The following is a 13,852-nucleotide window of genomic DNA, read 5'->3' on the forward strand; positions in this document are numbered from 1 at the left end:
ACCTGCCTCCTCTGTTCCTGACACAGATTGTGACATCCCACGCTGGGAGCAGGGTGCTGTAAAGCACTTCTGAGATATAAAAGCTGAAGGAACATTTTTTTCCACAAATTTAGGTGCTGAGGGCAAATATTACTAATAAATACAGCCCTAAACCAAGCTCATTTCAGAAAATAAACACGGGTGCTCTACTACACTGAGATGCTCAAAGAGCTGAGGTACCTAATTCCCAGTGAAATCAGTGAGAGCTGAGTGACTAATTAGGAGTAGCCAAGCAAGGCTTTTGGCAATAACAGCCCTAACTCATTATTGCATCCTTAGCTACCTAAACCTCAGTGAATAAATCATTCTTTGAGAATATTAAATTTTTTCCCTTCAAGACCATGGATTTTAACTGCCTTATCCTGCCACAATTTTTAATCAGAACTTTTCCCACTCTGTTTTTCATAATTTGCTTCTCAAGTTTAAAAAAAAAAAAAATCAGATAAAAATAAAACCTCTATCTCTTCTGATTTAGCATTTCTTTGGGAAATTAATTTCTATTCTGCTTATCTCAAGTGGAATGGATTTCCCAAATAAAATGTGTGCACTGAGCAGCCACAGTAACAGTGCCAAGTTTGGACTGTAATGCCAACTGTCATCAACTGGTGCTGACCACATTCCTAAATGACATGGAAATTATCTGTACTGTAAGTCCTGTAAGAAAGAGCAATCACAAAAACACCCCACCAGCTTTCCTCATTGCATACCTGCTCAGACACTCAACTGTCCAGTGTATTGGGAAACACAATTCAAAAGTGATAAAAGTGAAATATAAGCAATGAAATGTAAGGGATGAAATGTAAGAGAAAATATTTTCATAATATCAAACAAATCAGAATAAATACAGATATTTCACACATGAAAAATTTTCCTCCTCTACCAATAGGTAATTGAATTGTTATTACAGAGCAGATCTGGGACACAAAAATAATTGTATTTATAGAATTTCATGTCTGTATAAAAACAGTCATGCTTATGGATAGAAAATAGTGTATTAGGGAGTTGTGCTTTAGCACCAATGTGCTGATAAGCTAAAGCGGCTTCCATAACATGGTCACTCCATTTCCCTGGCTATTTCTGTTCAGTATCCTTATCAGGAATTTGTAATACATGAAGAATAAGAGGAGAATCCAGCTCCCATTTAACAGTGGCATCAGAGCATCTGAGTGTTAGACCAATATTTATTTCATAGAGATAGGATCAGTAAAATTCATGGCTACAGAGCACAATAGAGCACTTCTGTTCTTTAGTAAAGGCACCTTCAGCATTAATTCCATTTTCTGCATGAACCCTCATAATATGTCATACACCTATAAATTCCCTAGCTTTTCTGGATTTGCATATTGTTTGAAAATTGCTTTATGATTCTTAGAGGAAAATTGCTTTCAGATATTGAACACTGCTTTTAAATCAGCTGATAATATTATTAGTGGTGGATTACACAGAAATCTTGTTTGAGCCTGCATGCATTTCTGTAGGGGGAAGTATTGGAGAACTGAATCCTTGGCTCTTGATCTGCTCTTTAGGCTGGATCTAGACACAGAAAAAACAAACTCTCACAAGAGTGGTCTGGCTGTGATATTATGAAACTCACTGCAAAAAAGCCCTAAAACCAGTTAACCATATGCAATGTCTAATTGATTAATCCTACTTTTGGGGTATTTCTGTTATTTCTAGTAAAACAGAATCATTAAAAAAATTGGTTTCTAAGATTTTGTTTGTTGACTGTGAGCCCTGGCCTGACCTCAGCCTTGAATTTAAATCCCCAGCAGAAATCTGAAATTAATCTACCTCTGGTTTAGTTATCAGTAATTATAATTATTACCAGAAGTATCCAGTAAATGAATGGTTTTCAGTGACATGGAGTTTATTTAGAACAATGGATAAATAAAAACACGCTTCCTTTCTTACCTCACAGTGTCTTTTCCCATGGCAGTGCAGGACCTGGCATGGTAAAGGACAAGCCCAGCCGTGTGCCTACAGACACAGCTGTTTGCCCAAACACTAAAATGTCACATTTTGGAACATAAGCAGCTGAAAACTGCTCCTCCTGTACCTGGGCTGATGGTTTGAAGCTTGCTTTCCCTGTGGCTGATGCAGGGGGTGGAGGGAGAGCAGTCAAAGCAGCTGCCCTGGGACACCATCACTGGAGCTCCCAACCATCACTGCTCCCATGGCCCAGCAGCTCCTGGCAAAAGCCACACTTTCACCATGTGAAACAGCCTGAGACTGCTCCCACACGATCCCACACAGGAATTTAGTGTCCTCCTATGGTCTGTCCCATGCCACATGAAGGAAACCTGCTGCTGGGAGCTGTCTCCACCAGCAGGAGCAGGCTTGGAGGAGATTCAGCCAATACAAATGCTGAGATTTCTTTAGACATCTCTCCAGCTCTCTGCCTGCAAGCTGCTGTACCCAGGAGAGATTTAATGGGCTGGAAGAAATACCTTCTGCCTATTGTGACAGGACTGGAAAGCCTGGACCATCACCAAAACAGGAAACAGAAAACCTAAGCTGTGAATTCAACAGAACAAATTGGCCAGATTAGTGCAGCATTGGGAAAGCCCAGGTTTATTGCAGCTGGACTGTGGGTGTGTGCTCAGCACTGTGGGCAGCTGGGGACAGCAGCACTAGGAAATGGCTCTGTAGGAAACAGCCAGAGAGCCAAACACAGCACAACCCAGGCAGGACTGCACACAGAAGCAGGGAAGAAGCAAGGGTAGGGCTGATGAAGAGTTGTAAGAAGGGAAGAAGCCAGAAACACATTTGTAAAAGTGCCTAAGAAACTACAGGGGAATTTTGGTGTCTTTCAGGACAGTAGGAACAGAAGTGAAGAGCTCAGTTTGCAGCTGAATTAATGCAGCACCACATAGGTTAGTATATCATTGCAAACCATGGCTCAGCAAATAAAGGCATGGACACCTCTCTGCACATCCCAGCTGCCAGGTAAACTAGACATTTTCATGCCTCCTCCCTTGAAGTCTAAGCTTCCATGTATTTCTGTCTGGAAGCACATGCTTAGTCACTGACATGCACTAATTCAATGGACTCTCTGGGCTCAACAACTCAAATGCCCATGGGATCAAGGTTACACTCCTGAAAATTAGTTAGTTAATTAAACCCTAGGTCAGGCTTTGTCTTATGAGGCCAAGCTGCTGCAGAAAAACTGAGCAGGTCAACATGAAATTAAAGATCTTCTCATTGTGCACAGAGAGGAAACTTGTAGGCAGCACAAGCAATTCTGTTCACTGCCCCTTGGTGGCTGAGTCACTTGCTTATTGTTCTTTAACCCAGCAAGCTGAATGTCAATGTCTATGCTGACAGATTAACATATAAACCACCTCTGTGCTGACAGCTAAAAGAAGCATCTGAAGAAATAGATAAAATAATTAGGATAGTCTAGATGATGCCTCCAGGCTACTGCCCTACCTCCAGTGAGTGGAATGATGAACCATGAGGTCCAGGGCAGACTGAATTCACAGGGGTTGGGTACCACTGTCTCACTGTTCTGAGGGGCTTGACAGAGTAACAAAACAAGGGAATAAATTGGGATTTCTCTGGAATCATGCTCCTTCCTGCAGTGCCTGCTGAGGCTCTGAATCGCCCTGGAGGTGTCCTTCCCCCAGACCCTACACAGTGGTCCTGTGAGCCTCAGATCTCCTCCCTTCCCCCTCAGTTCACAGAAGAAAAACACCAAGATGTTTCCGTTGGCTTTTACATCATCTTTTTGTAGAGACTAATCTTCAGTTTCAACAATACATCTTTTGTGAAGCACTCCCAGCAGAAACCTTAGACACCTTCCCTAAGATCTGTTTGCTTACAGAAGACGAGGTAGGATTTGTTTAAACCCAGCTAGATTAATGTCTTGCAGACATTAGTGAAGTGAGATTTAATCAGGTTATTGCTCTACATTTTCCAGAGAAATAAATCACACTTATTACTAGGTTGGAATAGGATGCAAGGCTTGGGCTGAGAACATTTAGTATTTTTTGCATTTCCAGAGGGAAGTAAAGGCATAACTTGAAAATTCCTTCAAGGCTGTCAAACAGGCCCTCTACAACTTAGAGTAGGGACAAGGGACACAAGCCATAGTGGTGAGTGTACACCTGGGGTGGGCCTGGGTCCCAGTCCTTGCAGAGGTGCTGCAGGGTCTGCATCAGCACAGAAAGCAGACAGGAGTTTCAAGCAGACTCATCCATTTGACACCCTCCCTGTGAACTCTTCCTAACTCTTGGGACCCAGCTCCTCTTCTGAGTGTCTGTTTCTGCCTGGCACATGGGGATGTGTCTGCATCACAAATGGGATGTTGTGGGATCAAGTACCTTTGCAAACCTACTTGCAGACCCTAAACAGAAACAATGATAATCAGCAGGTCTCAGGAGTGTGACAGGCTAATTTTCTTGCAATGTTTTCTAAGTTTGCAATATGTGCTTAGCAATGAACAAGCAAATATATTTATTCTTGCCAAACATTTTTCTAAATTAAGGCTAGATAGGAAATAAAAAAAGCAGTTCTTTATCCAGACTTTTGAATCAAAGCTGCTCTTCATTCATGAAACCAAAATACACTGCTCTCAGCAATACTATCAATGTTTTCTTTAGTACACATTTTAATACATCTCCTTGTAAAAACCCATGCATGTGCAAGAAATAAAGTCTGAGAAATCAAATTGCAAAGGTCCTCCTCTCTTTTTCATCAGCATGGGAGGAGACAGCTGAAACCAGTACAAATCTTCCTGATAACTACAGGTTTGCATGTGCTGAAGTGCCCAAAGCCCATAAGCTTTGCATCCATTTCCCCTTATCCAGTGGGCTGTGCAAACACAGGAGAAAGCAAATTATGGTAACACAGCCTGCAATCAAGTTTCAAATCATGCAACAAAGGAGCACAAAACACAATGGGACCAAGTAAAAATCTTATTGCAGAGTACAATAAAATATATCCTGTTTGGGATGAAAGAGAAAAGGAAATACCAGGCAAGGCAGCAGTGTTGCTTGTAAATACCCTCCTGCCAACGCTTTCCCTGGATAAATTAGTCCTATGAACCCTAACTGCATCAGCATGAATCAGCCTGTCTGCTCCAAGGTAAAGGCTACAATTCTGTCTCATGCTTAATGGGAACTCTTTCCCTCCTCCTTTTCTTGGCTTCCTGCTAAGAAAGAATAGACTCTCCAGAGACAATTTTGGATCTGGACCACAATCTTGCTCCCTACCTAAGTATCTCTGTGCAGGAGTACATTTAAAGAAGCAGTGGTAATTATGAGCCAAGTGCTTACTGGCAGGATTTCCCCCTGCTACTGAGCCAATGCTTTTTGGGAACTAAATGACTCTTTGGTGATAACTATCAGGTAAAACCCACAAAACCAGGGGAGGTTCCCTCATTAGAACCAAGAGCAAGAAACAATAGGTGGGTGGAGGATGGCTGAAAATTGTGTCTAAAGGGTTGCTTGACTTCCCTGTCCTCCACTCACCTAAGGTGGTTGTGTGTAACTTCTGAGCATTTTCTAGGTAGTGCTTGAAAGCTACAAAATCTGTTCCCATGTCTGCAGCACTAATAAAAACAAATGACCTTTTCCTTCCAGCTAATCAAAATGTACGGGGCAGCACTGGAAAACCATCACAACACTTACTCTTTTGGAGGGTTAAGGTCTTCTGGGCGAGCCTCAAAGAACCTGAAGACTTCATCACACTGTGAAATGTGCGGAGGAAGCCGAACCAGTGCCTGCAAAACAAAAAGTGAGAAGCACTTAGACATAAGCCAAGACTGAAACATGGCCTCAAACATCTAAACTACCAAGCACAAGGAGGCAAAACAGTCTGGCAGGGGGAGAGGAATACTAAGAACAGCATAATGCCTGGCTAATTACCTGAGAAGAAAGGAAACAGCAAGCCTTGACTGTAAGTGTCAGGTAGGAAGCAATGAATTCAGACAAGCAACAGTTCTTAGAATCAGCCAATGTAATTTACCTGCTCAAGAGCAGAATTTGGTCCATAAGTGCAAAACCATGACATTACTTAGATGTGCTTAGAAGTGCTCTGTGTCTGAGACAGTCTGTGACATGGGCTTGCACAGCACCTCAAACACTGAGGTTAGGGCTTATGGGCCTTATGTCAATGCACACAAACTCAACACCCACTCAGACAACAGATTAATGTGCTTCATAGAGCTTTCCATTAAGCACTGTCCACACAAAAAGCAGAGCTTGCTAAAAAACCCCCATAACTAAACCAAACCAAACAACAATTTGCTCCTAAATTAACAAGAAAGGAAGTTTGATTAAGTGTCTGAAAAAATCAAATGAAGCCCAATCAAAACACAGAGAGGCTTTTTCTGCATGAAGAGGGTTGCACAGCACATCCTGGCTAACAATGTCTGTGCACTCACTTTGGCAGAGGGACATGGCACTTGTCACATTCACCAACAGCTAAGTACAGTCTGGGCATCAACCACACTGTGTTGAAGTGCACTGGAAAGCAAGACCTAAAACAAGACAAGCACACAAAGCAGAAACATGCTATGAATTTGCTGCTCAAAATCTAGAGTGCCATGGTGCCAAAACTCAAAGATTGTCCCCAGCCCACAGAGATGGGGCAGCAACTCTCAGTGACATGACTGAGACTGCCTCCAGAAATGACAAGCAGGAGAGGAAAAGGGGCTGGACTTCACCTCCTCCTGCACTAACTTATGCTGAAAATAGGCCACAGGTTAAATATAGACCAGGCTTCTTAGAGTTGCTGTAAACCTGTTTGACAAAATGAGATTGTCTGGCTCTTCTCCTAGTTGAAAGTAGGACAAACAATCTTGAAAGATGGATGAAAAACTGCACCAGAACTAAATGAAGATGCATTAGGGCGAATAGGTTGTATTAACCATGAGACATCTGACTGATCTTGGTCAGACACATCAGAAGGTCCAACCAAAGCACAAAGGCAGGACAAGGAAGTTGGTTACCATCACAGCTGTTTTTAACCAGGCTTTAGAAGTGGCCAGATTTGTTTCCAAGACCATGTTTGCTTGGGAATGTGAAGGAAAATAGTTGGAAAAATCCTGCTATGAAACTGCTGGTCTCCAGTGTTAGATGATGGGGTCTTGTTTTGAAGTGTTCAAAAATTCAAAGTCAAATGCTTCCACACCTACAGCTTTTCTTTCCTTTGTGAGGGGATGTTATAAGATTAGGAAAATCCATTTAGTATCACTGGGCCTGTGAAAAATGAGGCTCTGGCCTTTTTTCATGTGGAATTGCAGTACAGAGCTGAAAAAGATGCCTTTCAAAAAGGAAACAGCATCAGACACAGAAGCTAGGCAACAGCCTGGTGGGTCCAAGTGCCAGGGTAAGCACCACTGGCTGCTGCACTAAGGCAGGAAGAAATGGAACAGCTGGAAAACTCAAACTATTTATGGGAACAAAGGATGCCCTGGTCTCCACCTCTGTTTGTTCAAACTTGTCTAAAAGTGAACAAAGGTGTGAGCTCTGCCTTTATTCCTACTGTACATAAATACATGCATCCAGCTGGCCAACCAGGAATAACACTGGAAGTCAGGAAGTGCCCAGGAATAGTAATGATCACAGCATGTTGAAAGAGAAATGCCTCACCAGCATGGGCTAAGAAGAACATAAGCAACATTTATTCATCTGCACCCCAAGCAAGAGACAGCAAAGCAATGCTGTCTAACCAACAGTGGATGGAGCTGATAATTAGTGCTTGCTCTACTATTCACACCCTTTTTGGTTAGGGCAGGTTACTTAACCTCTTTTCATCAAATTCAGCTGGGATACATCTTCAGTTACCCCCTCACAATGCTGAGCAATAACACTTAGCTAATCTGCAGAAAGGTTAGGAGGCTCAGATATTCAATATCTACAGTGTGTTTTGAAATCCAAAAGGGCTCAGTCTTGCACAGACAATGGGGCAAGAGCAAGCCCTGCAAATGATAGGTATCATTACTAGAGAAACACAAATTCCTGAGTTACCCCAGTGTGGGGGTCTCACACATCAGAGACCCTCTCAAAGAGCCACCACCTCCCTACAGGTGCTCATCCTTCCCAGGCTCCAGATGTCACTGAGCCTGAGCACAGAGTGGGTTTACAGTGATGGAGGAATGCAAAGCTGCTGTGGAGATTTTTGTCTCTGAACCAAGGGAAGCTTTGGGAAATCTGAACCCCCTGAATCAGTGGTTGGCTGATTCTGGAAATCCCCAGAAGCACTGTAGTCCTGCAAGCTGAAGGGGATAACTGAAAAGCACCTCTCTGACTCCAAACTTTCACAGGGACTGGATAAAAATCTGCCAGTCATTTCCACACCCAGCCATCCCCCTTCCCACCCTGGGGCAGGGCTGGCTCTTCTGCTTCTGAGTCATCTCACAACATGCTGCAATTTCCAGCCTTATGCACAGAGATGGACTGAAATCCACCCCATAATATCTTGCCATTGCATGTTTTTTGGGAAGCTCAGGTGTTAAGTCAAATTAGTCAGTTTTCATTCTTTTTTTTCTTTTTTTTTTTTTTTTTTTTTAAGGAACAAAACCCAAATAAGTGGTAAGAAACTCTAAGAAATGGTAAAAGAAAGTGCAACCAAGGGTAAAACCAATGAGGACCCTTCTATTAAATTTTGAAGAGCAGCAACTTTGTATAGTGAGTCAAGTGTCTCTTCAGCAAATATACAGCATTCACCATGAACAAGTCAAGGCCAATAGGATTCCAGTGAGCAAACAAAAGGTGCACTGAGGAAGTGAGGAACACCACTTCCACTCTGCAAGGGGGAAATGCAAACTTCTGGCATTTCCAGCACGACAATTCCAGGGCAGAGCAGCAACAGCCTGAAGGAAAGACTGCAGGGTCAAGGGAAGAAGTGTAAAGACAAAGGAACACAAAGGAGAGGGAAGTGGCATTCTTCTGGGGATGTGGAAACCAGAGCTAAATGCACACAGCTACAAACAAGCATCCAGGAACAGCAAGGAACTTGCACAGGAAAGGTGAGAGATAATAAGTGCCAGCAAGCAGAACTCAGCCTTGCACAAGCAGTAAGTGCAAGAGTACTATCAGTAACAGCACGTTTCCTTGCTTGGTGTGCTCAGCCCTCACACATCCCCCAGGAGAAAGGCTTTTATGTGTCATCCCAGCCTGTAATGATCTGTAATGTCTCTGTATTACAGTTTACAGTCTTGCAGAGCAGGTGACTCAAAAGGCCACTGAAAAGCTGTACCATTAGGCAGGGTGTGAGCAGGGTGCTGGGGATGGCAGCTTCTCTCAGAGCACCAGCCCACCTGTGGGAAGCTGCTGCGTGCCACACACAGCAATCAAAGCCAGCAGAGCACCAATGCAGGCAGGGCTTCATTGCTTAAGGTTACATGAACTGGAAACTGCTCTGTGGGACTGTATCACAGCTCAAAGGCTTGATGGTATAAAACCCTGCAGGTTCTCATAACGAGTACTGTGGGATGCATTTATGCAGATAAGTTCATAAAAAACTGATGCAGAGATGTGTTTATGTAGACATGCACAGCACGTGTGTGTGTGTATGCACAGAATGGTATTCATCCCAGTGAACTTTATGTGTCTTAAATGGGAGACTGGTCACACTTGTCTATCAGCTTGTATCACTGCTTGATAAAGAGCAGCATCTTCAAAGGATGCTTTGTCTACCCCCTGCCATAGGTGTTCAGCTCTGGAAGGGGTAGAGATATGTCTGCAAAGAGAGAGAAATGTCTGTGTACCTGTACTGACAGGTTCAAGGATTAAACCTTGGAAGAGAGGCAAAACTGAGAGACCAAGAGGGAGGTAATTATGTTTGTGAAGTATGGTCTCTCAAATAGTGAACATTAATAAAAGAATGACCAGTACTTCCTGGCACTGGTGTGACTTGCTCATTTAGTTTTTATTTAGATGTGTCCATTTGTGTACTCAAGCCTCACTACAGAAAAGGCCCTAAGCTTCTACCTAAAGCCATATCCAGCTTTATGGGACAGCATGAAGGCATGTGACAAATCCAGGTTAGTGTTTATGACAATGGGACGCTACATTTTAAGGTCTACCCTGCACCAAGATGCTTCCCTCAATTAGGATCAACACACAAATATGGAAGTCAGCAAATTCTGGCCTGTGTCTTCCCAAAGGGCTGTGGAAGGACAGAGCAATGGTTTTGTGAACCCACTGACCTGAAAGGTCTTTCTTGAAGACAGGATGGTACATACTAGAAAAACACTCACCAGAGGTGTTTTTGAGAGATCAAAAACCTCATAAATAAAATGACTCTTGGGAAGGGAGGTCTATGAAGTTGCTCTTTCTTTCACATTGGCAAAAATTCCTAAACAAATTTAGAAAATCAGACCCAATGAGCCCAGAAGACCTTAAATCACACTAAACTAATTCTAAGCCTACAGTTAAGAGGGAAATTATCCAGAGAGACTAATTCCAGTGGGCAGCACACATTTACTGGCAAAACACAGTTTGTTTGGTAACTCGCTCAGGTTACCAGTGAGGACAGCCAGACTCTGCACTTTCATGTTTACAGATGAGAAAACTCCTGGAAATCTTCCTGTGTATCCCACTCTTCTCGTTTCCATTGCAACTTCAAAGTTTCTTGCAGCCTTAGCAAAACCACTGGCCCAGTTACCTGTGTGATGGCATTTCTCTAAGCTGCTACAAAGCACTGGGAATAACCCAGGCATGAGGGGTACAGAGGTTGAAGCTGTAGAGGGATCATGCCCCTGATACAGAATATTCTGCAGACCTCCCCTACTGCCAGCTATCCCCACAAGGTCTAAGACAGCCTCTGCCTGTTCCTGGCACAGAAACCACAAACACATCCACACAGCAGGAGTAAGACCTGCTTCTCAACCATGCAAATTGCCACACTCACAGACAGTCTGCAAAAACAAGACAACAAATGGTCAAACATTTGTGCTTCAGCTTTCCAGCACAGGTGAAATGAATAGAGAACTCTTATCTTGCAAAAAAAAAAAAAAAAGAAAAAGCCATGAACTTTTAATTTTAACCTTCCTCCCTCCTCTGCTGCCACACAGATTCCAGTGGACAGAGGTCTATTGTTTTGTCAGCTTCACCCACATCATTCCAGTCTAATTCTCTAATTTTTTCAAATTTGTCAGCCTACCCGTTTGAGAAGTAACACAGGAAATAAGCTTTGAACTCTTACAGAAGCAGGACTGAACTTGTCAAAATTATGCTGTTGCTCTGCAGTTCCATACAATTCTCTAAAGAGTCAAAACATCTGCTGGAGAGGGGTAGAAAAGCAGAAAGTGGGTACAAAGGCAAATTCAATACAAATGACAGTAAACTGCAAATGAAATAAAGAGACACTACATCAGGCACAAGAAATGTATATGCCAGAGAGCACTGGAATAATATTCTGGAGGAGTCACTAAAGGTTTGTGATACTCAGTGCTAAAAACCACTGTGGCTGCTACTGGAGACAGGAACACTGGGCTGGGGGAAAGTGGGCTAATCCAACACTGCAGGGTCTCTGTTCACAACAGCAGCAGCTACCAATAAATGGATTAAGTAAACAGCTTGGCTTCAGGGATCCAGCAATGTCTGGGCAGCAGCAGCAGAGCTGAGCCAAAGTGAAACCATTCTATGATTCTGTGACCTGAGCCAGACTTTTCCAAGAGAGAGAAAAGGAAATGAGGAGAGCAGGAATCACAGCACCACAGTGTCAAGGAATGTGCCAACAGCCACAACACATCCCTTGGCCATGGTCAGTGGAGCCCAGCAGGGTCAGGTCAGGTCTGTCTGGGGCACACACAACGGGGTCCCAGAGAACCAGCTGCCCTGGTCACTGCTTTCACTGCTGGATGACAAAGTCCCTGCTTCCCCCACCCATCTGCTGGGTGACCCTGACATCAGCCAGCCCTCACTGCTCCTGTCGCCGGCAGTTCCTGCCTGAAGGAGGGCGGCTGGGGACCCAGTGAGAACCCACATATTTCAGAAAGAGTCATTTGGCTGCCAACAGGAAGACAGTACACTAATTGTCACACAAGAAAGCCTGATCTCATGAGAGAAGAGTTTAATCTCAGCTTCCTCAGCCCCGGGGTGCAGATGGCATGGGTTTCACCACCACCACCACCCCCTGCACGCCTCCGGCACTTTGGCAATCTGCTTCCAATTGTGGATGAGCAAATGTCTGACTGGAGAAGTTCTTGGGAATGCTTTTTTCCCCCCTCCACCTGCTCCTCTGACTTTCTAAAAATGGAAAGAAAACCTCAAGGGAAATAAGAGAGGAAGTCTGGGGTTTAAATAATGTGCTGACAGGCTCAATACCTCTGCAAAAACTGAAAATCCTACTTGCTTACAAATGACTTTTATTCTACTCATAGAGAATTAATTATCATCAAATCATAAACTCTAGGATAGAAAGAAAAGATTAGGTGGCTTAATCTTCTTCTCAAAGAGTCATGCTTTTCTGTCCAGCAACAAATTTCCAGGCTTGTAACTCATGAGCAGAAGCACTCCAGGTCCACCCTCAGTGCTGCACCTGCCACCACTGTCCCTCTTGTGGCACCAGGGAACAGACAGGCAGAAAACAGAAGAAAACACCACCTTAGTTGTGTCACTCTGCCTGCCCAACTCCTGAATCATCGAGGCTGATGCAGAAATAAAATCCATATTTAGGGCAGGAAAGGCTTAGAGCCTTTACTGAGTGAATGAGGCACCAAACCAGCACATAAAGCTTGCCAGGGAAAATGCTGCAAGGACCCTGGGAGCAAACAGCAGCCTGTTTCCACCTGCCCTGTTAGTCTTGGTGGTGTTTGGGAAGGACATCCCTCCTGTGGTGGATGCCAGCACTATCCAGCAGGGAAAGGGCAGCCCTGAGCTCCCCAGAGCCTTACCCTGCAGTACTCGTCGATGGGCTTCAGCCTCTTCACTGCCACGTCTCGGACGTGGCTCCTCCGGAACAGGATCTTGCCTAAGGAGAGAACACATGAAAGGGGGGTTAGGGCAGCACCTGCCATGTGGGGTAGCACAGCCAAGCAGGCAGGTCAGCAGACAGTGTCATCCCTGGCTCCAGCCATGGCTGCCAGCACAAAACCTGCCACCACAGTCCTGCCCCTGTGAGCTGCTGGACGGGGACACAGAGACTTAAGGGACAGAGGGGGGGTTCTGATTTCATCCTGTAGATCACACAGAAGGTTCTGTTTCCTTTGTAGTGATGGCACTATCCTGGAATGGAATGACTCTGCTCCCAATTCAGGGTCACTTTGGCATGTGCATGCTGGCTGTGCAGGAAGCATCACTGGGCTCCAGCTGCTCCCCACTCTGCTGCCTCCCACTGAGGATGCTCCTGCCCTTCCAGGCAGACAAACCACACACCCAGCTCACTAGCAAATACAAGACTGTTGGTGACAGAGCCCTTATAAATCTACACAGAGAAACCAAATAACAGAAGAAAAATAAACAAACTCCTTTTTTGAAACTAAAAAAAATAATAACCTCCACGTCCTTACTGGATAACATTTCTGCAAGCAGTTAAGATTAAATAAACAATCCGGTTTTGTGTGAAACTGATTGTAACAAAGTTTATCAAAATAATCTAGGAACTGAGTTTCCCCACACACAAGGATGTCATAGAGTTGGTATTTTTTTGGCTAGAAGGGATTATATCTTCATATCCTTTTTTGGTGGTTTTCTTCCCTTTTCCTTTTGTGCTATATTTTCTTTAATATAATGAGACAAGAATAAATTGTATGTTCTCCTTGTGGTAGAAGAAAACAGTATCTGCCAGCATTATTTAGTCCATGAAATGTCTATGAAAAAACCACATCTATACCACACCCTGCTCCAAACTTCTTCTGCCG

The 13,852-nt window shown here is 43.9% G+C and overlaps 1 protein-coding gene across 3 annotated transcripts in view; it reads right to left on the bottom strand.

The window, feature by feature from the left end:
- SH3PXD2A (SH3 and PX domains 2A) overlaps window positions 1–13,852 on the bottom strand; it is a 246,181-nt gene that overhangs the window by 135,360 nt on the left and 96,969 nt on the right. For all 3 annotated transcript variants that reach the window (XM_079312063.1, XM_079312062.1, XM_079312064.1), the window contains 2 exons: window positions 12,887–12,963; window positions 5,670–5,761 (listed from right to left, as the gene is read on the bottom strand). In XM_079312063.1, the coding sequence (XP_079168189.1) occupies window positions 5,670–5,761; window positions 12,887–12,963 (169 nt within the window). The remainder of the gene's footprint in view (window positions 1–5,669; window positions 5,762–12,886; window positions 12,964–13,852) is intronic.

The sequence above is a fragment of the Erithacus rubecula genome (assembly GCF_903797595.1).
Source record: "Erithacus rubecula genome assembly, chromosome: 9".
NCBI lineage: Eukaryota > Metazoa > Chordata > Aves > Passeriformes > Muscicapidae > Erithacus > Erithacus rubecula.